The 22249-nt window shown below is 42.1% G+C and overlaps 3 protein-coding genes across 4 annotated transcripts; 1 reads left to right on the top strand and 2 right to left on the bottom strand.

The window, feature by feature from the left end:
• Positions 1 to 104: 104 nt before the first annotated feature.
• LOC125972787 (bridge-like lipid transfer protein family member 2) lies at positions 105 to 16666 on the bottom strand. Of its 2 annotated transcripts, none has more exons than XM_049726763.2 (40): positions 16403 to 16666; positions 15912 to 16024; positions 15704 to 15830; positions 15577 to 15626; positions 14812 to 14956; positions 14398 to 14516; positions 14265 to 14325; positions 14011 to 14200; positions 13738 to 13861; positions 13541 to 13665; positions 13401 to 13468; positions 13191 to 13327; positions 12926 to 13080; positions 12563 to 12756; positions 12198 to 12483; positions 11911 to 12116; positions 10792 to 11830; positions 10184 to 10375; positions 9798 to 10000; positions 9560 to 9678; positions 8893 to 9116; positions 8627 to 8817; positions 8408 to 8507; positions 8109 to 8308; positions 7738 to 8035; positions 7263 to 7420; positions 6808 to 7014; positions 6492 to 6591; positions 6086 to 6268; positions 5895 to 6016; positions 5648 to 5803; positions 5150 to 5271; positions 4861 to 5041; positions 4486 to 4572; positions 3074 to 3184; positions 2862 to 2997; positions 2337 to 2461; positions 2156 to 2257; positions 1646 to 1780; positions 105 to 1294 (listed from the first exon to the last, which is right to left on the bottom strand). In XM_049726763.2, the coding sequence occupies exons 2-40, from the start codon at positions 15980 to 15982 to the stop codon at positions 1106 to 1108; spliced, it is 6738 nt and encodes a 2245-aa protein (XP_049582720.1). In that variant the 5' UTR covers positions 15983 to 16024; positions 16403 to 16666; the 3' UTR covers positions 105 to 1105. The 2 variants fall into 2 exon arrangements, with proteins under 2 accessions (XP_049582720.1, XP_049582721.1); XM_049726764.2 differs by having other exon boundaries at positions 12926 to 13044.
• Positions 16667 to 16769: 103 nt separating this feature from the next.
• glod4 (glyoxalase domain containing 4) lies at positions 16770 to 19886 on the bottom strand. Its single transcript, XM_049726775.2, has 9 exons — positions 19721 to 19886; positions 19593 to 19642; positions 19412 to 19532; positions 19177 to 19321; positions 18959 to 19095; positions 18287 to 18373; positions 17936 to 18049; positions 17394 to 17480; positions 16770 to 17236 (listed from the first exon to the last, which is right to left on the bottom strand). Exons 1-9 carry the CDS (start codon positions 19802 to 19804, stop codon positions 17171 to 17173), a joined length of 891 nt encoding a protein of 296 aa, XP_049582732.1. The 5' UTR covers positions 19805 to 19886; the 3' UTR covers positions 16770 to 17170.
• A 503-nt stretch (positions 19887 to 20389) lies between these two features.
• Positions 20390 to 22101, top strand: mrm3a (mitochondrial rRNA methyltransferase 3a). Its single transcript, XM_049726768.2, has 4 exons — positions 20390 to 20775; positions 20898 to 21142; positions 21278 to 21439; positions 21507 to 22101. The coding sequence occupies exons 1-4, from the start codon at positions 20429 to 20431 to the stop codon at positions 22046 to 22048; spliced, it is 1296 nt and encodes a 431-aa protein (XP_049582725.1). The 5' UTR covers positions 20390 to 20428; the 3' UTR covers positions 22049 to 22101.
• Positions 22102 to 22249: the final 148 nt, after the last annotated feature.

Below are 22249 nucleotides of genomic sequence, written 5' to 3'. Positions count from 1 at the left end.
CTGGAAAGCTAGAAAAATAAAATTATGGAACTTGATCTTTTGATGTCACTCAATACCCATACTTTTAGATGGGATTGTATATAAATACAAACATCAGAAACAAATACTTTATTCAAATTACTTTATTATATAAAAGAAAGTAAAAAAGCAGTCTGCATCTCAATAAATCAAAATAAACTGAATCCCCCACATATTGGCTGTACCATATTTTTCTTTTAAGGGACTCCTTTATTATTCTCAGAAAACCAACTTTTTTTGTGGGCAAGGTGGGCTAAAATTACTGTGTGTCCAATTTTACCATTTTGTGGTATCAATAGGCAAAAACAATCACTTGTGAGTGGGTATACATTTTTGCAGTAAGACTTAACCTCTATTCTCATGAATAGTGGTGTGTAGAAAACTTTATTTAAATAGTTCAATTCAAAAAGGGAAACCTGTGAATAGAAGGTATTCATTAAATAATTTCTGCCTTATTTTTCTGTCCATCTACTTTCTATAGTGTTTATTATTAGGGTCATGAGTAAGATGGAGCTGATCCCAGCTGAGAGTCAGAGCTATGAGGAGAACATGCCAATAAGTGTTTGGTATTTTATCTATCCACATGAGTTCCTCTACCGTTTGTATTCAACTATCAGTCGTTAGCTGAATGTCAAACAAACACACTTTGATGATAAAACCCTCTCAAAATAGCATGTCATGCGTGTACGCACTTTTTGGGACATTTTTGTTTGGTGGTGTGCCAAAGATTTTTCTTTTTGTAAAATAACTCAAAGGTAGGGGAAACACTGTCTTAATTTATTGAGATGCATCCATTTTTAATAAACTGTCACATATTTCTTTATCTTGTATTAATGCAACTCTTACAGCAGACGACATAGGCGAGGTTCTCACACGTGTTCCTGAACCAGCAGGAAGTGCTCAGAATGTGTTAACAAGCAATTGTGCTTATTGGCTGAAATGCAGTGACGATGCTTAGTTAGCGTTTGGTCATATTTATAATCAACAGGCACCCGAGGGCTTTGCTTTTTGCAATGTGAATATCAGCAGGATCACATAATACAACAACACAAAACAATGCCTTTGAAAATTGGTGTGGCCCTCCAACTCACTTGCGTCGGCTGAAGATGCTCTTTTTGCCAGAACTCTTGTCGGCGGCGCTGAGTCCAATGAGCAGCCGAGCCTTTTCGTCCTCTTCCTGCTGCTGCAGGCCCGAGTCGGCCTTGCCGTCCATCGTCTTGCCACGTGGGTCAGCGCCACCGGCGGCCGGCTTGAGGCGTAGCTTCTCCTTGATCATCTGATATGCAGGAAGAAGATTGGGGAGCATTGAATATGTTGCTCTGGTATCCAGTAAAACTTGGGGATATGTACTTTAAAGAAAATCTCAGATTTCCAACTGAGTTAAGCTATTAATCGGCATGTTTGCTTCTTGTGCTAGGTAGCCACAGACCCGTTAGCGACCATACAGTATCCCATGACTTGCAAAGTTATAACGGTGCTGCTCGTTTTATTCTAGAAAGTAGCTACTTTTTGTTTTTCTTGTCATTTTCCAACTGACTTGCTACAAGCAACTTTTCTTTAAGAGGACTTTGTACAGATCTGAATCTAGATTATTATGAATGTATGCGTTTATGCTAGTTTGCCATACTTGTGCAACCAGAGCCTTGCGGCTGTCTCGCTTTACAGCCATGGCGAAGTCCAACCACGTCCAGGTGTTGTTGTGGTACTCCAAGCATGGCAACACCAGGTTGAGGTCCTTCCAGTCCACGCTGCTTTTTTCTCCCTGAGGAAGATAATCACTTATTGTACACTCATGCTCACTGCACACTGCATATTTCCTTGGTTGATTAATTCTGCAATTAAATTGATTGCTCATGCACGCATGCACACACTATTTTTGAGACTCCAAGTCACACTTTTTTTTCCCCATAGTTTTGCCGGTCCTGTGACTTCTAGTTACGTTCAACTTGTTTGCCACAATAAACATTTACCATTTACAGCACCAACTTGAGATCAAATGAACTCCAGTTCCTCTGAGTTGATCCCAGTGCTACAATCAATTCACCTCAGTCATTTCAAGATTAAATTAATGAATCAATCAGTTTCATACAATCAATCAGCTCTAAGATGATTATTACATCTTGTCAACATTAGTCACCTTATAGCTAACACAGAGCGGCACTTGAGGAATCTTGATGTAAATGAAGGAGTTGTTCATGGCCGCTCGCTCCTTCATCTTGTCAATATCATCAACAGGATGCTGGTGAAGGAAAGTACACAGAGCACCATTACAATATTTTGTATCTAACCCTAACATGGTCAACTGCAAGTATCAATACCTCAAGAGGTTTCCTGAACGACCTCCTGACGCCGGCGCTGCGGTTCATTCCTTGGGCAACGCCTTTACTGGGGCCCATCGCACCCATGGTGTCCTCGGAAGACTGACGAGTCTTCACGGGGATGCCTGCAATGTGGAGGGTAGAGAGAACGAATGAAAATTATTATTTTATCTTCATTATTTTTTTACTTAACCAAATATAAAATCAGTAACCCTGTGCTCTTTGACATTATAAAGTGTAGAGATTGATGGATTACGCTCTCCTGCACAATTTAAGCAAGTATATAATATTATTTTCCAAATGAATGATTCCAAACTGATTTGTCTAACTGCTAAATTCAGGTTGACTAGAATAAAGCTTTTAAATTACTTTTTGTCGACTCAAGGACTTTTATCCATCTGTGTTTCTCCTTTAAATCTGCAGACCGAGCTGTTACCCGAAAGCTGAAGTCGGAGCTAATGTCAGTTCCACCTCCACATCAGGAATGAGTGTGAAATTACACAAGACACAAATGCAAAAACATACCTGTGGTAACCAGTCGGAACTTGTCCTCTTCGTCTGCTACCTCCTCTTCTTCAACATTCCTCCCGGGGAAGAAGAATCCCATCATCCTCTTGAAGAAGTGGTACATGAGCTGGATGGTGAGAGGCACCACATTTACCTGAAAACATGAGATAATTTTTTTATTGTCAGTGTGGGGGCTGTGATGACGACGAGGAATGTGTGACTTTCTTCACCTCAAAGTGCTCCTTGACAGAGATCCCGCCCACCGGGGGGCGCACCTTGCTGAAAATGCGCAAGGCAAACTGACGTCCTGACTGACAGGGGCTCTGAGGGCGAAGCACCACCTATTGAAAGAGGTATCATGAAAAAAAAAATACTGCTGCACTCTATCGTTTTGGACATATTCACTTCACTGTGCTTGGGCCTATTTGACAAATAAAGTCTAGTACATTTGGTTAGTGCGAGTGTTCTGATGCATTATCAGTTTTTCATGATATCAGTCAACTTGCATAATTCAAATGCAATGACTCAAAATGATCCACAATGTCAATTGTTCTTTTGGAAACATATGGCACAAGGTGACTGTCAAATAATCAATGTTGTTAATGCTCTTCGTGCCACTTATTTATGAACATTTTAACCCTGCACAATAGAACTACAATGATAAATAACCAATAAGTCAAAATAAAAGTTCCCATCCTGGCACATGCATGCAATATATGCATCATGCTTAATGATACTGCCACAATGTACAATAGTAATAAAACTTACAGAAATAAAGAAATGCCAATAATCTGTCAAATAATGCGCTCTTGTCACGCACAAGCACATGCAATAAAGGATGACTCATGCAATCGCGCCTCTCGCCAGTTATTCAGGATGATCACCTTGCACAATAGAGATTAACACAAGAAATAATCCAGAGAATCAAAAAATGTCCACATGAATATTTCATGGATTCATCTCTCTAGTCAATTGTAATATCCGCAACCTTTCACAATAGAAATAAACACTAAGACTTTAATTCACTAATGGCCTCATGCATTTAAGACACATTGTAATAAATTAGGCTGGATGATGCTGTTCGTGAATGGAGAACTCATGGACCAGTGGGCGATGTCATGTGGGCAAACACGATGGCATCAACACAGACCAACAGCTATGTACATACGTACCCTCACGCGCTGCATGCGGGAAACCAGGCAGACAATGTAGACAATTTAAAAAACATTTTCCACTTTATCAATTTAGTAAATGGTGATAGAATAACAGAAATTCTCAAACTTTTTGATTGCAGGGACCAATTATATGGGAGAAATTTCTCCAAGGGCATCCTCACAATTCTACCTCTGGAACTAAAAAATTGAAGATTTTTAAGAAAAAAGGTGAAAAAATCAATACATACTTTATCTGCAAATAATCTCTAAGTAATCTTTAAAAAATTAAAACGTATTTAAAAAAAAAAAAAAAAAAGGAAAACAGAAAATAATCCTGCATTTTGTTTAAATAAAAGATTAGATCTTACTTCGGTAATACTAATATACACTTTTAGAAATGGCTTTTTTTTTTTTTTTGCAAAGACCCAAAGCTACACCTGGCAGTTTGATGCTTATGATAAGCATTTAGTGGACTTGATAGACATTACCTTGTAGGCTGCATTGGGCAGCAGGTTGTTCATGGTGAACCATCCCAACTCCAGCAGATGCTCTGCTGTGTCGTCAGACTTGTTGAGCTGTTTGGGGAAAGAATGAGTCAACTCCAGAAGGCCAGCTGAAAGACCAGCATTGTTTTTCCTTGGCCTGGCAATTATTCCGTTCTACGGATTCATTTGATGTTATTTGTCAGAACTATTTCTTATTTAGTGTAAGAGTCAGTGTTGCCAACTAAACAATTTGGCTGCTACATTGAGTGACTTTTCCTACAGCTAAAATATTTGTTTTCTCATAAAAAGCTACATAAAAAGACTACAAGGTCAAGAAATGAAGATTTTATTTTAGGCCCAGCCCTTGTCATCCCTCACCTTACTGTACATGAACCTCTGCAGCTCCAGTTCAGCGATTCCCAACTGGCCATCCTCTTCCGTCAGACACCAGCGTGCCTGAGCAAAATAGATTTCGGTCCTCCTTGCCACGCTCACGTCCTCCGGCGGCTTGCGCAGCTCTAGCTTGTTGGCCCGGTGCAGTTGGAAGTCCTTAAAGCACCTGAGAAAGAATGGGATATTAATCACAAGTAGCCCACGTGCATTACTTAGCCCACCCTTAATTTAGAGTAGACCAAGATCACTGAATCAGCACAGATTTGGTGAGAACCTGATGAGGATGTTAAGCTCCTCGCTCTTCATCTGCATGTCATTTTTCTCCTGGTTGAGCTGGTTCTGCAGTTGCGTATTGATCTCGTTCAGCTCGTCAATACTCAACTCCTCGGGTTGTGCCTTGGAATTGGTGATCAATCAAGAAAGAATAAGACAGGGACGGAGTTAGATGCATGGATAGCTTTAGAATTGACACCATTTTGCATTTTTTAATACTGTCCAACGTAACACAAAAAAATTACACTTCTTCCCAGTGACAAATAAAATATATACATTCCTAATCTTACAAAAAAACTAAACAAAATTGTTTCTGTTCACCTTGGGGTGCCACTTTGCCCTAATTAAATATATGAGGCAACATTCTCACCTTTTTACTATTTTCTATGTAGGGTGCCTTGCTACTGAATGGATAACTCCAGTATGTGTCAATATTAATGTTGGATAATGACCCTTGCTAGAACCCTTGCAAAGTGCAAGGCAACAATGTACAACTCACCCTAATGTTGGAGTAAATCTGCTTTTCCAGGCGTCTTATCTGGACCAGGTGCTGCCTAACCGCCTCCTGGAGATGCAAGATGCTGCTTCGCTGCTCCTCGGGGTTACTAGAGATCTCCAACTGGAAGCGCACACGCTGCTTCTTCTCACTGTGCTCCTGCAGGGGGAATATTGAAGGAAGGCAAAAAAAAAAACGCCATCAGCCAAGGAAAACATGGATAGGAGCAGCTGCTCTCGTATTGCCCCACCTTGCGTCTTGGCTCCACATGGAGCAAGAGGTTGTTCACGATGTCCAGAATCATGGCATATTGAATGGGGTTGGTGGATATTTCCAGGTCGTGATGAATGAGGGTGAATGTGTCTACAGCACCTGGGAAATTATTAAATCAGGAGTAAATTGATGCTAAAATAGCAAAATCTGTATGGGAACCATACACACCAGCCTGCTTCTTCAGCAGGTCTTCCTTCTCATGGTGGTTTCTCAGCTCAGGTGGTTTAATCTGTGTGGTGAGCTCCGGGTTGATGTCGTGACTGTAACTGATGTAGTGCATTCGGCAACTGCAGCGGGAGATGATGCGCTGGACCTGCTGGGCCTCGTTGACCTGCGCCGGCTGGTTCCAGTCTGTGCGCACACATACAAAGGTCTCACATCTTGTTGGTTGAATTGGGTTTATAAGCGCCTCAGAAAAAAAGTCAGTTGTCAGATGAATTGCAAGATCACTCTAAAACGTACTATAACATTTACAGGTGAACTTAATTTGTCGATGTTTTCAGTGTTTCAGTGCTTTTTGCATTATTTGCTTTTCACTTCCAAGTGAGAGAAGTCTGTGTGTCATCAGTCATACCTGTAGTGGTGCTCACCATTCCACCCACGGCCTGGCCACTCTCCATCAGCTCCAGCACCGAGTCAAGATTCCGCTGCCGGTGCTCCTCAATGTTTTTTACCTGAACACAAAGTCGCAAAAAGCTATATGGGACACTTATTTTTTATCAACTGCATGAAATTTCTACAACGAGTCCGTCTTTGAACGATCCCTGGGAGCTGTTAAAATCTGATGAAATCAAATAGTCAATTTTAAAAGCACCTCTGGAAATGAGAAAAGTAACATTAAAAACAGAGCGACCTCCAAAGTCTCAATACTCAGCAAGAGTTTAGCCCACCTCCAACCACAGCTGCCAGTCCTCCTGCTCCGATGGGTTGGGCTCCATGGTGGCAAAGTACTGCATGCCATCCAGCAGGCAGGTCCAGGTGGTCTTTTGCTTCAATGTGTCATTGTACCAGGCCGGATGGTGCTCACACTGCAGCAATTGGGCCTTGGCTGCAGACACCAGCACGCAGCCGGCTGTCTCTGTCCCACGCAGCATCATCTGCGTGTGGCGCATTTGATTTTTTACAAGTATATGCAAACAGATTTATATAACACATTCAGTGTGATCACTTTAAACTCTATTTTTCCTTTGCGGCACTCTTCTAAATTTTCCATGATGAAAAGCATCAAAGGTAGCAAAAGCCTCTTTTAAACACAGCGGTCTAACTGAGTGAACATTGAATTTGGAGACCGCTATTTGGGATCTTATTAAATTAAGCTCTCAGCATGGTTTTGAAGGTAGTGTACCTGGCAGTTGACCAACTCAATAAACCAGTTTCGGTTGTAGACGTCGTCAGTCTGACAGGCTGCGATGCCGCACAGCTGGTCACTGACACCCGAGTCCTCTTCGGAAAACACCACAAACTTGTCTGTTTCTTCAATAAGCTTCTGGAGCATGGATGTTCCTATAGAGAGAAGGAGCAATCGAAGAAGAATTACTGCGACGTTCCCTGACTTTGTGGATTATTCCCGTTGTTATGCTTATTTCCACTGTGCTCAATAGTGGTTCAACAAGAATTGCTGCAGAGTAGAGTGTTTGCATCAATATGTTATGCTTGACAGAGAATTTATTTTGACCGTGGATTTATTTGGAGTTTTTTTCTATGGATTCTATCACATTCAATCACATAATGATATGACACATACACTGTGGTGTGCTGTGGTGCTTTTTTTGGTATGTTGTACACTGTATTTTTTTTTTTAAATGAGGTACAGTCCTCACCCTCATGTGGACTCTTCTCAGCTCGACTTAGTGTGGACACAACAGGTGTGGTGGGCGCAGTGGTGGGTGAATAGTTTGAAGGCGAGCGCTTCAGCTTCTTGGCCTGTAGCTGCGTGTCAATTCGCAGGCCCTTCAGCGCTTCCGTGGAGAGGTTTCTCTTCAGGACAGAGGCTTTTTTGTAGCCGTCATACAGCCCAAATGCTATGTTCCTATTGGTGGTGGTCCAGGAGGCACGCAGGTCCACAAGGCGCAGCTTGTGAGTGTACGTCGCGTTGGTCTCATCCTTTGGGTTCACTTCCTGTCAAGAACAAAAGAACACATTACACAAAAACACCACAGCAAGATTGATGCTTGTAGATGTACCGCATCACCTCTTCCACACGGTTGCTCTGTCGCTGGTAGCTCAGGGAGGACAGGCTGAGCAGGTGGGTCTTGTTCACCTGAGCGTTAATCTGGTGGTCGGCCGTCTCGTCCCATGTGGAGGCCATCAGGTGCACAGTCACCTGCGACAACTCACTCACCATCTGAGTCACATTCCATTCCGAGATCAGCCTCCTCATGACAGTCCCAGCTGTTTGAGCAGACATGCATGATATAAAAGAGAGTTGCATCAAATAAAAAAATAAAATAAATCATACTAAACATTCATTTTGAAAGGAAATAAAAATACCCTGCGGAATTAGTCTTTGAGCTCCTCGAGTGAAGACGTGGCCCTTTTTACACTCCACTTGAATACCTCTTTGCTGGGCAAAGGATGCCCAGTAGTGAACCTGAAGGACACACAAATCCAATGCCATATGACACAATACTGCACTGTATAACCCAAGGACAACTATAGCACAGATGACATGACTGCATACATAATGCAATGAGGAGAGGCAACATGTACTTGTAATTGTGGGAAGGCAGCTGTGTAGGACATCTGCTTGTAATGCTGACCCAGCTTCCTTCGCACGGGCTTGAGGCTATGAAAGAGCTTTCCTCTGCATATGGGCCGAGACACACCGGTCCAGGTGGCCCAGAAGTTCTGCATCCAGCGCAGAGTGCTACTGTACAGCAAGATTCTCGGCTGGGATGATTCTGGAAAAGAATGCAAAACAGAAGCTTTTAATATAGCACTCACACACATGCACGTACACAAACACTCACTCTCACCAGAGCCACAGTGCTGGTTAAGGTCCATTGTGATAGACAAGTTGAGATTCTCCGAGCGAAATGCCCTGTAAGAGTCATGCGGCTGTCCCGAGGTCACACTCGCAACGTTCTCTGTCGAGCAAAGTGTGACGGCATGGTGATCGTGAGGGTTGCCATGGCAGAGCCACTGTAGGTCGAGAGTCATACACAAATTGGGAAGGTGGAGAAAGCAGATGTCATCATACCTAAGATGGAAAAAGAAAGAAAGAAAGTTATATCAAGCACGCACGCACGCACACACACACACACACATAGCACACACACGTACGCACAGACATACGCACGCACGCACGCGCGCACGCACACACACACACACTTTATTCTTCTGTTCTTTTTTTTCCCAAGTGTTATTTATAGTAGTATGAAAAGTAGCTAGATATGGAATCAAAGATGTTAAATTTAGTGTCAAAATTGTTAAAAATAGTACGAAATCACTATATTTAGTTCAAAATGACTAGGTTGGCAATGTTAAGTCCACAACCAGGGCGAGAAGTGGAGTTAAGCAAAAGATAAATATTTCTTTACCTTGTGTATTTTGGGGAAATAATGCCAGAAAGCTTTCATTATGATATCTGGGCTCTGTTTTAAAGTAAGAAATTAAAGACTGATTCAAACTAAACATACTCACTTTGATGCCGTCCTGACATTGACATTTAAATCTCCTTTAAACACAAACTGGCCGGGGTTGCTGTCAAAGTTGAGCTTGCTCCATTCCCAGTGCAAGTTCTCTGTGGTGTTGTAAGGGTCCTGTATCAATGCAAAGTTCTTATATTAGACCGGGTAAAAGGATGGAAGGCAAGATATTTTGTTAAAATGTTGTTGACATCTGGATATTTAACAATGAATGATATACGCTGGAGTTTTACCTCTGTGGCAAGCTGGTGAAGATTGGCCTGTTCAATGTCCATTACAAAGCGTCCATGTAGCAAAAGGCGACTTTTGTCCCACCAGGCGAGAAGAGGTGAGGGGTCTGCCGTCGGTTTGGTGAGCAGGTCAACCGACTGGCCGATCAGGGTCCACGCCGGGTCCCAACACGGCCCCCAGACGATGGTGTAGAGGCAAATGTTGGCTGCATACAAATAATGAGCCCACAGCAAATTCAGTCTTCTGTAAAGCTGGTACACTCATTTAGTGATTTGTAAAAATTTAGCCCGATTGCCAAAGGGAGCAAAAATGCTACGATTTGGTTATGTGTGTACTGTACTGAAGTTAGCCCCAATATGGGGGACATGGTGAAACCACAGGAACTCACATTTGAAGTCGTAGTAGAACTTTAGGGGTGGCATGTTCCTGTGCACCGTCACATCTCCCCATGGCAGGCCTAGCGAAACCGTTTCTTTTCGGTGAGCTCTGACCTGTCCGTCCTGCTCAGTACCGATAAGGCGTCCTGACAGCGACCAGTCACGGATCTCAAACAGGTAGCGTGGGTAGTCCCGAATTCTCACTGGACAGACAAACAAAGTTAACTATGAGACATAGACTAAGTAATTATTCCTTGAGATTTTGTCAAACTATAAATGGTGGGAAGTAATAAAGAATATATATTTTTTTTTACTTCACTTAAGTAGATATATTCTTTCAACTTGTTACTTGAGTATTTTTTTTTCAGATAAGTGTACTTTCTACTCCTTTTTTGTAAAAGTAGGCTTTTTACTTTTTCAACCTCCATAGAGATGGGCACAATTTAAAACACTTCAAGTCAGAGAAAGGTAGTAAAGGAGTGATTTCAGAGTCTTCACTTTTAACTTTCACTTGAATATAAAAGCTGTATTAGTACTACTTTTACCTGTCTTTTTATCACAAGTGTATGTGACTTTTAAAATATAAAGACTGTGTGTGTGTCAACCTCTGGAAACTAACCCAAAAATGAAGTCAGTTTGAACTTGACAACGCGGCACCACTGGACAACCAAGTGGAGGCCCTCTCTGGGGAAGGGGCTGATCCTGTCGATGTCCCTCAGCTGTTCTTTCACACGCTCTGGACCGTGAAGCGACTGGTCAGCCAGGACAACCAGCTCCAGGTCGGACACTGTCCATGTCAGCAGTGACTTCCTCATGGGGGTGTTGGCGTAGAGTCGTCGTGAGCGCTGAATGTAGATCTCAATGTGTTTCTTCTCCAGCGAGCTGTACAGCTCCTCAATCTTTCTGGCCGGCAGAAGCTCGCCGTGCTGCTTGCGTAGGTCGGCTACCTTCTTGTCCAGCAGCTGCAGACGCTTGGCGCTCTCTTTGCTCTCGTCCTTCATCAGCTCGTAATTGTCACGCAGTTTGATCTCAAAGATGTCGTCCAGGAAGACGAAGGAAAACTGATTGATTTTGAAAACGAGGTCTGGTGGTGGGCACAGCTGAGTGGAGGAGGTCGAGCCGGGCGGGCGGTGCAAGGTCTTTAACCACTTCTGCACGCTGATAGCCCTGTCGAAGGTGTCGGAGAAGTTGTACTGGTAGGGGAACTCCACGGAGAGGAGTGGACAGGTGAAAACCCAGATGCGGTTGTGAGGCGTGGTGAAAGAGGGGAAACTGTTCCTGTGCAGCTGCACCTCTGACAGCTCGCCGTGCGTCGCCACATCCAAGCCATTGAAGGTGATGATGTCATGGCCGTCAAAGTTAAACGCCACTGAAGGTGTGCGCATGTGCACTGAGCCAGCGTGCTTGGAGAGGGACAGCGTTTCGGTGTGGAGGAGAATGCAGTTGTGCTCGCCCACGTGAGCTGTCACGCGAGCTGCACCCAGTTCTAACAGCACACTTAGACTACTTTGATTGCCTTCATCTGGTCTGATTGGGGACTCATCTTCTCGTTCGCCGCTGAACATATGGCAGCAATCCAATGCTTCAGTCATGTGCTGATACAAAAACATGTGGTCTGGGGGTGTCCATATCACGGCCAGACCATTTTTACACTGAACCTGTTAGGGAAAACACATTAAGGACACATTAGGATTTCTCATCCCATCACATTCCATCCAATCCATCTAAAAAAATGTACCTGCAATGTGTGGGTGCTGACGTGATAGCAGAGTGCCGTGGCGGTGAGACTGACAATGGGCTCATCAATCTGAGAGGAAGGACAGCATGTCTCAGTGTTTTCCGTGAGTGTCTTAATGACGGAGAACCCAACGCCCTGCAGAGACAGCTGCGAGCTCTCGGCCGAGGTCATCGCTCTGATGGAATCCATCCTTAAAGACAGAGCTCCTAAATGGATAGTAAATACATAGGCTTGATTATTAATTCACATGAGAACAAATGTTTAAGGCTGTTTAAAATCAAACCTGCCTGCTAGATTGGAAACCGTGAAAACGTTGACATCCTCCAAATGGAAGTCCAGTTTGAACAACAGAGGCAAGGAAGAGGTGGGTTGTCCCACATCAGCAGTAGTGGGAGGCACTAAGGGCTCATCTGACAGCCTGCCTCCAACTGGAGTGGAGATAACAGAGAGCAGACGAGACAAACACAGCGCGCAGGTCTCAGACAGTTCCACTTGGAGTCCCTTCAGGCTGGACTCCACACTCAAGGATGGAGTGCTGCCATTCAACTCACTGATGGCTCGATTCCAGCTCCCCTTGATTGACAAGACAGTTATGCTTAATTCAACACCCAAATAAATGCATCATGACTGGACCTTATTGAATTTTTCCTACCTGAAGATCGAGGGAGTCGAGAATAAGTGCTTCACCCCACACGTGTTTGCCGGGAGGATGTGGGGCTTGCTGGATATGAGAGCCTTGGCCCACTCGCCACCAGAAACTGTCCAAGTTTAATGAGGCCCGCTGGTGCACGTTGCGGGACTCTAGACTGTCTTGGTCCACTTTAAAGTCCAAAAGATGTCGTAGTTCTGCACATACAAAAGCACAAGTAAAAGAATATATCAAATGCAACTGAAACAGCAATACTAGATAAATTATACTTTTACACAAGTAGTAAATAAAATATTGAGAAAATAAAATATAAATAAAATATTTTGCATTACTGCCACAACACGCCATGACATTAGACTGTAATACCTGCACTGGCAGAGAGGAAACCAAGGGTAAAAGGTGTGGTGTCTCCAAGTTGCACAGACACATTGAGGTTGGACACAGAGGAAGAGATCATCACAGGGGCGTCCAGATGGGGCAAGCGTCTGAGGAAGAGGAGGATGGGAAAAAAATCGAATGGACTACGCACAACAGACAGAATGATGTGGTTGTGGATAAAACACACAAAATGATAGCTTATCATTATTAAGAAATAATTACAGTCGTCGTTTCCTCCCCCATCTGCACTTGCCTTTTCCGACGTGACGCCTTTCTGTGGATCAACTGTCCCCTTGGCAGAAGATTGAGCCAGTGGGAGAACTCATGGTGACGGTAATGGACGATGCAAGTGTTGACAGCAAAAGAGCCAGAAATGTCCATGGAAGTGACCTACAGCAAAAAGAAACTCAAGTGGCAAATCTTTCTAGGTTTTCCTCAGATAACAACAAAAAAGTGTCCTTGCCTGCAGGGATGTTTTCAGTGTGTTTACACACAGAATTCTTTGCCTGGTTTGTGACAAAAGCAGTCCATCTGGCCCAAAAAATATTAAATGTTATTTGTAACTCTCTATTCACTTCATGTGAAGTCCAGATGTAAACTGACCCTCCAGAAGGAGATCCAGGCTGCTCTGGGGAAAGCTCAGCTCAGGGGTGAAGCTCTTCAGAGGAAGCTGATCACTGTCACGAGTGTAGCAAAGCTTTAAAGACTTGAGCGTCCAGTTCAGGTGTCTGCAAAATTTGGGTGAGTGGGGGTACGTGTCAATACCAGATTTCGGAACATAAAATCAAACCATGACTCACCTTTTCTGACTGTGCATGGACAAGGTTATATTTGTGTTGTCAAACTCCACGTTGGCCTTGCGCGGGACGACACTGTGGAATTGTTCAACAGCTTCCGTTTTGATGAATTCCGTGTCCAAACACTCTGAGCAACCCCAAAAAATTCATGTTAAAATTGCACTTATGCAATGTTTACAACACGATCGCTCCAATCGCCAGTTATTCTGATGACCGCCACCTTGCATCATAGAAATATTGTGAAAGTAAACTTGTTACTTCAGTGGAATGACTTACCTTGCAATTGCTCACCAGACGGGTCTTGAGTCGTCCTTTGTGTTACCAGTACGGGGCTGAGGAAGAGGCCCTCGTGCAGCTCAGCCAGCAGCGTCCTGACGCGTAGCGACAGCGAGCCAGGCCTCATCTCGGGGAGACTCACATCGCCCGACAGCAGCAGGTTGAACGCCACCTCTGCCAGACAAATGTCCTGCAAAATCGGATCCCACATTAGGCATACTGACGTACAATTCAGTTTGAACTGGGACACTCACCAGCTGGCTGCTTTTGAGAACTTTGCTGCTTAATTGTCCCACCGAGAAGTCCCATGCTAGCCTGTAAGGAACGACGCGTTTGTTCACAAAAAGTAATTTACCACATTTGTGCAACCAGAAAGTGGTTAGTCACCTTTTACTGTGGTGGTCCAGTAACAACGTGACAGACGTGATGGTCATGTGCCACAGCGACTCGGACAGCGCCATATTCAGGACCATCACGTTGACTGAGCTGATGTGGAAGGACAGCAGCTGCAGAGAACGGTGTGGGCAGTGAGTTGTTTTTTTCGTGCTACTTATGTATGTCCTATTATTCATCATCAGTTCTAGATATTCAGCTTTTGGGTGAAATTTCAAGCTGAACTGAAATGCACTACAACTTTGAATGTCTCTGAACATCTGAGACTCTGTATCTCTAAAAACGATGATGCAATATTTTCCACTGGTGTGAACGCTTGCTTGGTCATGGGTGCTCTAACCAGTCAGGGAATACCCCGTTTTTCACCCCAAAATGGATAAATGAGTTCCACTGTATTTTGGTACATACTTGTGATAGTAAGCGAAGTGTTGTGGCATTGATGGCAACCGTTCCTGTTTTTTCCCCACGGCTCGTCCTCTTCGTTAGCGGTCCGAGAGGAACTTGTAAGTCGAAGCGAACTCTTGTCTCGCCCACGCACAATGCCAGGTATTTCCTTAAAAAAACAAAAACAAAAAAAAACATAGTGAACACAAAAACTTCACTCCACTTTTTAATTTATTTACTTATTTATATCAAGTTTAATTGGTGAGGGGAGAAATCACATAACAACAATAACAGCAGCAATAATAATAGGACACATACAGTATTGTACATTGCAGGGAGGACTAGAGTTAGATTATTGCAACTTTTAGACTCGGTGGATGCCTCATGGTGTGTTTATCTTTTTTTATTGAGCAAGGTGGCAGTTATGAAAAATTGTTCAAACACGATCTTATCATAGTAATTGCACGGCACATTGTACACAGGCATGTGCCCGTGTGCGCGGGTGGTTGTGTATTTTTTTGTGCAACAGGGTGGTTTTGAATAATAAATTTTGAGGCACCATCATATTTACATGAAATACCTATGTTGCACAAGGTCATGTGTTTGTGCATGTACTGTGGAGTTGTATTTAATTCTCTGAATGATTTCTGATTAGTTTGTTTATATCTATTGGGTAAGGAGTTTGTCATCAATAAACACAGGGAACAATTTGCTAAGTGCGAATAAGCCATAAAGAACCACAACATAATATCAATATGTTCAGTCAAAACACACAATGTTTTTACTTACGGTAAATCCTGATTCAGAAGTTTGCTCGAAATCCATATCTGATCAATTTCCTGTCGTGAAGAAATAAGTATAAGGGCCACATGGGAAAAGCTGCAATCATGTCCCACTTAGACAGTGTGTCACTTACCACAGTGTGCAGCGGGTGAAACTGGATACTGACTCCTTGGACTGAGAACAGTCCCACAGATTTTATCTTCAAGTCTGCATTCAGCTTTGTCTGGAAGACTCGTACTGCCAGAGTGTTGACCAGCCATCTTAGAATGAAAGTGGAAATAATACATCGTTTGAACGAGGACAGCCAGTAGTTGGATGCTCCTGAAGTGAGGAACACTTACCGGAATATGATGCATGACAACACAATGACAAGAAACAGGATTGTGAGGAAGGAAATGAGCAGGAAAGACATGACGTCTCAAGTTGTGTGGACATGGAGCTATTTTATCAGCTTCTGTCATGGAAAGAGAGACACAAGTGTTTTAACTTGACAACTTTCTGTATTCAGAAAGGTATGAAACGCCCCCTCCCCACAAAATGAAATTGTCAGAGGTAATATTTCATTGCTAACCCTGAAAGCAAAACAAGTACCTTGTAACGGTAGCAAATTATTGTGTACAAAAACAGTACAACACTAATTAGCATCAAGCTAATAACACCTCGCGAAAATTTACTTGTAACGTGCTTGTAAAAATGACAGTACACATTTTAGTCAGACAAATAACTTTAGAATATCTAGTTACCCCAAACTCGTGCGACGCGTCATCAAACAGAAAAAAAAATCTGCAGTAAATCTGTGCTAGCAAGCTAATGCTAAGGCTAATGCTCTTACCTTCTACCAAGCAAGAGGAAGGAACTTTCCTGCAGAGTAGAGACTCGAGAGGGTGTCTTGTTTTACCCGTCCAAGTTTTATAAACTCATCTAGCCTGGCATTTTTATGGTGAATGGGCTCCGTGGCACCGCAAAATAGAGCGGTGACAGCTGACAGTTTAGCCCGCAAAGTAAGCGTCAACACTCCGCCCCTCTCGGCTCCAGAAGAGGCGACGTTGTGCAGAAATTACGTATTCGAAATGCAAAAAGTTTTTTTTTTTCTTTTGTTTCACACGCACACCGTCATATGCGAACTCACGGTATCGGCACACAAGACAGGTGAACGTACGCTTACACCATCAGCGTAAAGAATGAACTTCAATCAAAAATAGTTTTGATTCACTGTACTGTAATTATAATTGTAATGCGAAAATTATGTAATGAGAAAAATGATACATCCTCTCTTTTCAAGCCAACAATTGTTGGGTGAGTCCCACAGTTCTCTCTGTCAATTTCCAAAGTTGCAACACATGCAAAGCAATGTCGAACTATTGCTTGCTGTTAATACAAATCATACAAATGCAATGGTATGGTTTATTATCGGATTTTTTTCAAAGTACAATAAAAACTGTATTTTCCCATATCCTTCATTTTTGCAGAAAATGGTTGTCCGTCTAATTTTATGGAATAACATGACATCAAAATGAAGAGGTTTTTGTCCTTAAGTGCTATATAATTGAAATTGAAGGACTCTGTGAAAGTTGAGTTTTTCCAGACTGCATTGTTCACTTCATGCAGCAGCTTTCTGTCTATTGTGCTTGGCAAACCACTCGTTGCTTTTGTCATCAGCCATTCCCTGAAAAATAAATAAAACACCAAATTTATTAGGGCACTTCAATCTGATGGCTAGAATGATCAGAAGCGTTCAGGTGTCTGTGCTCCCTGCAACATGTTTTACATTATTGTGATAATTTGTCTTACACTTACAAATGACCAGTAGGAGAATCACTGACCTTATCCAGGAGCTCATTTCCTTTGGGGTCAACCATGGAAAGTTGTCTAAATGCTTCATCACCTACAAAGCAAATTTCATGGCCATCCTAAAAGGAAAAAAAAAGAACAAATAAATTGAAAGTAATACTATGATTTACCAATTTACTTGTGTTCATAACAGATTAGTAGATTAAAATCATTTAATTTTGTTTCCTTAATTTGAACATTTAATTCTTGGGCATCATATTATTTTTTAACTCGAGTTACATGTCAAAATGAATAATATGTTGCCTTTAAAATAAGTCATAATGAGAACTACATTCATACAGCTTTGCCTATGATTTAAAATTTTAAATTCAATGGATATCAATCGCTCAGTTTCTTAGGACCCATGTTTGGAAAAAAGACATTTGGCAAAATACCCGCACAAAACCCCTCAGAAAAACATCAGCACAAAACAACACATTATCATGTACCCAACAAACTTGTAAGTTACAGTATGAATAAGTCAAGTTACCAATTGTTTTTCACAGATTATTCAAAATATTCAATATTCACTTACTGGGTCGGCTAGAATCACCACCTCCACAGTGGCTTTTCCTGGGGTGTCCAAACTCACTAATGGGGTGAGAATATTCTGTTTCTCCTTTTTCATCAAGGCTTCCAGGTCAGGAAGCTGTGGAAATTGACAACATATTAATATTGAGGAGTAATATTTGTGATAATAGCATGAACGTTAAGCCTCACTGCAGTAAACAGTGATTTAAAAGCTGATTTCTGTCAGCAAGACATATAAAAGAAAAAAGGTTTTAAATATCTCTTGTAGTGGTGACTATGCTAAGACCACTAAGTTTTAGTTAATAAGTATCACAACTCATTCATTAAATAATACCAATAATCAAATGTATGTTACTTGATCCCGGGGGCATGAAAAGGCAATCCTCCCAAATGCTGTGCCATGGTTTACAGTCCCATTGATGTCGCGGAGCTCCAGCTTACACTTCAAACACAAATATGTACCAGAATTAAGTCAGAGTCTTTTAAAGTCCAAGTCCAAATTTAAAGAGGAAAAAAAATATATATATATCAAAAGCTAACTTCTTTCTTCTTGTATAATTATGTCTATTTTAGTTATATTACAGCTTTTTTCAAACAAAGGCTGTATTAGACTTGGACTCAACTTTAATTACCCCTTGTGATTACTCCCTCAGGAAACTCTAAAAGATATTATTCTTGAAAGACTAACTATTTTCATCAGTGTATTTAATATTTTGGAAAAATAATTACTCCATTATGCTTATTTTCCTTGACTTTATTTCATTAATATTACACAATTTCCCAAAGAAAGAATGACTATTTTGAAAAATAATTCTCACTAAATTATGCCTTGACTATATGCTTAACTATAGCTACATATTTGTTCAGAAAATAATATTTAATTGTAATATTATGTTTACTTTAATCCTTTGAAAAATATCAGTATTTTGGAAAAATTAGAACGTCGTTCTCGCAATACTGTCTTTTTTATTGAGAAAATAAAAGAAATAAAAGTAAACGTCATCTAATCAAATCCATTTATAGTTACCTGTGTGTCTCCGAATCCCAGTAGGGCTGTTTTCTTGTCGGCGTTCTTTTCCATCACAGTCATTCCCAACAATTTTGACCAGTAATGAATGGACTTGGTGAGGTCTGATACTCCGAGGCAAACCTTCTGCACGGGATCTGGAGTGAAGTAATCATCATTGCAGCAATGCAAATAAAATAAAATAAAATACTCACACAAAAGTAGCCCATGACACTCACCTGTGGAAGGCTGTTCTTTGTCCACCAGGTAGAAGCAATACCCTCCTGGAGCTTGCGTCTGGTAGAGGCTGTCCCCCACCTGAGTGAGGGGCCAGCCCAAGCGTTTGGCATTACTAACAGCCTGACTTGACTGAAGGGTGAGCCCCTGCAAAAATACAACAACAATAATAACAATAAATCACGACCGTATAGTCACTTTAGCATATGTTTACATCCCACATGTCATCAAACCTACCAAAAAATCATTTCCAAGTTGATACTCAGCCATCCCATAATTGTAGGTCAGCTCAGCAACAAAATGGTCATCCTCTGGACCAAAACCAACCATAGTCTTGCTCCATTTGCCATCATAGGGGCTGTATGGAGAGCAGAATTCAACACTTTATAATGTGTACAAAGTTAAGGGTGCAACTCACCCGTTGCATGTTGCTTTGCAGCCTTCGACAAATTCCTCGTGACGCAAAACCTGCAATTCACATGAGATTACTTAACACGTCCATTGACCAAATTGTGCAAGAATGTGGGTAAAAAAGAGGCAACCCACCTTCATGCCCAAAACATCTCGGTAGAATGTGGCCGTTTTGGCTCGGTCGCCAACTTTAAAAACAAAATGTAGCGCTCGTCTCATGTTTTTAGAAAGACGATGTCGTTGTCTCTCTATTATTATGATTATCTGGGGTCACGTGAATGCGGCCCAATTTCCGCGTTGATCGATTTCTCTGCTATCGATTAACTACGAGCAAACCCCCAACAAGACGGCAAATGTACATCAATTTCGTCAAATGTTGTTATGTCATTAGATAAAAAGCCCGGGTGCTATTATTTAATATTTCTATAACTTATATTTGATTGATTGAATATTTCACAATTTTATAAAAATTTAAAAAATATCTCGAGGATTCATTCATCTGGAGAAGATAGCGAGTGTTATTAAAAATATTACATACGTTTTAATTGTGATATTATTTTAATATTAAATCAATGAAATATTAACCATAGTATGTAAAGCTCATTTACTCAGTGAAAATTAATTAAAATAATTAATTAAAAAATAATCTCACTAAAAGTACATTACACTAAAACGGGTGATTATTTTACAGACTACGTCATAATTTAACGTGGTGATTAAATATTAAATCGTACACGCAGTTGTTTCGAGCAGTACCGGTAAACTTTCGCTAGACTTTGGGTGGCGCTGTCAGTTGACTAAGCAATAACATTCAGGTAGGGAAGAAGAAGAAGACTAAGCAGCATGGCGACTTACCTGGGCCGTATGAAGTGCCTCTTCTCCTTGGAACGAGCTGTTTTCTTGTCACGGGGGAACATCTTCAGCGTGGAAACAAAACGATACGTGCGTGGATTAAGAAGGAAGCCGGTTAGGGTGATTTTTCCAGAAAATGAAAAACATAAAGGAGACGTAAAACAGGCATTTTCGGCGGAGAAGAAAGAGGCAAAAGTCCCATTGAGGGCAGAGCAGCATCCCGGAGACAGAGGTGATTTGAAGACCAGGAATAGCCAAATATCATCAGCAAAAGTTAAAAGTAATGAAACTGATGAAGTCCCCTTTGAGAGGGCTTTGCCTGGAGATAAGAGACTGGCGTGAGTATCATTAGCACACGATGACCATTTTCTGAAATCTGTAATTGGGGCCACCAATTGAAAGTAAAATTAACAATTAAAGTACAACTGATTGAGGTACCGTTGTGTCATTTGTTTTGCAGGAAATTGGTGAGTGTGGCCCGTTCCAGAACATTCCGGGAGCAGCAAGGCAAAATCCTCCTGGAGGGTCGTCGCCTGATCTGTGACGCTTTGAACGCAGGCGCTGTCCCTCAGACTATCTTCTTCAGCACCCTCGAGCGCTTACGTGAGCTTCCTTTGGACAAGCTGAGGAGGGCAGCGCTTGTTAAAGTCAAGTTTGAAGACATCAAGCTCTGGTCTGACCTTGTGGCCCCACAAGGAGTCATAGGTGAGTGTCTTAAAAAAACCTTACAAAAAATAACTACACAAACAATATTATGGAGAGTTCTATTTTTGCAGTATGGCCCTCATACTACTTTGCATCTGTGCATTGTTGTTGATTTAGCTTTGTTTGTGTTTGCAGGTATATTTTCTCGTCCTGACGCGTCTCGACTAAGATTTGAGCCCAGCAAACACTCTGTGCCTCTCTCACTCATATGCAACAACATCAGAGACCCTGGAAACTTGGGCACCATGCTGAGATGTGCCGCTGCTGCTGGCTGCCACCAAGTGCTGCTCACTAAAGGTGTCACTCAAAGTATTAAAATTTTATTTTTTTCTATAAAATAATACATGTTTCCTTCCACCTCCAGGCTGCGTTGACATTTGGGAGCCCAAAGTTTTGCGAGCGGCGATGGGCGCCCACTTCCACCTTCCCATTCATCCCAGTTTGACCTGGGAAGAAGTGGAAGATCATCTCCCCGAGCACGTGGGTGTCTATGTGGCTGACACTCAGAAAAACCTGGAAGTTAACTCCTCCCACAAACCCAGTGATTTCGGCTGGATCAGCACGACACGCGCTCACCGGGATTCCCACTTTGAAGAGTCCGACAGTGACGAGGAGGAACTCTCCCTGCCCAAAGTTGATGCTGCAGCGTACCACGATGACTGGGCACGGAGTCCAGTTGCCTTAGTAGTTGGAGGAGAGACGTACGGGATTAGCGTAGAGGCGCTTCAACTGGCAGAAAAGAAGGCGGGATGTAGACTTTTTGTTCCTATGGTTCCCCACGTGGACAGCCTGAACTCTGCCATGGCGGCCAGCATTCTGTTGTTTGAGGGTAGAAAGCAATTGTTGAACTCCACGCAAAACTCTGGAAAGAAGCGGAGAACCAACGCCGGACAACGTGTTTCATAATGTTTGGTATTGTCATATGAACTGAACTTCAAAATTAAATGTTATAACTCAAACACTTTTCTCTAGTAATTATTTTTGCTTTAAAATACTACCCAAATCAGTCATTTGAACCTTGCTTGAGCCTTCATAGGGTCCTAATTGTGTACCCAGCGCAAAGTGCAGTATTTTAGGAAGTTCTCTATTTGTAGTTTTGTACATACA

The sequence above is a fragment of the Syngnathus scovelli genome, chromosome 7 (assembly GCF_024217435.2).
Source record: "Syngnathus scovelli strain Florida chromosome 7, RoL_Ssco_1.2, whole genome shotgun sequence".
NCBI lineage: Eukaryota > Metazoa > Chordata > Actinopteri > Syngnathiformes > Syngnathidae > Syngnathus > Syngnathus scovelli.
This window is presented reverse-complemented; position numbering and strand designations above follow the sequence as displayed.

Excerpts from the sequence above, each read along its gene's own strand:
- LOC125972787 (XM_049726763.2), bottom strand. The coding sequence starts at position 15,982 with ATGTCTTTCCTGCTCATTTCCTTCCTCACAATCCTGTTTCTTGTCATT. Across the intron at positions 15,627-15,703 it reads TTCACCCGCTGCACACTGTG|GAAATTGATCAGATATGGAT; the intron begins GTAAGTGACACA and ends TCTTCACGACAG. Across the intron at positions 8,818-8,892 it reads TAACCAGCACTGTGGCTCTG|AATCATCCCAGCCGAGAATC; the intron begins GTGAGAGTGAGT and ends ATTCTTTTCCAG.
- glod4 (XM_049726775.2), bottom strand. The coding sequence starts at position 19,804 with ATGAGACGAGCGCTACATTTTGTTTTTAAAGTTGGCGACCGAGCCAAA. Across the intron at positions 19,322-19,411 it reads AACTTGGAAATGATTTTTTG|GGGCTCACCCTTCAGTCAAG; the intron begins GTAGGTTTGATG and ends GTATTTTTGCAG. Across the intron at positions 19,096-19,176 it reads CAAAGAACAGCCTTCCACAG|ATCCCGTGCAGAAGGTTTGC; the intron begins GTGAGTGTCATG and ends ACTTCACTCCAG.
- mrm3a (XM_049726768.2), top strand. The coding sequence starts at position 20,429 with ATGGCGACTTACCTGGGCCGTATGAAGTGCCTCTTCTCCTTGGAACGA. Across the intron at positions 20,776-20,897 it reads CCTGGAGATAAGAGACTGGC|GAAATTGGTGAGTGTGGCCC; the intron begins GTGAGTATCATT and ends TTTGTTTTGCAG. Across the intron at positions 21,143-21,277 it reads GGCCCCACAAGGAGTCATAG|GTATATTTTCTCGTCCTGAC; the intron begins GTGAGTGTCTTA and ends TTGTGTTTGCAG.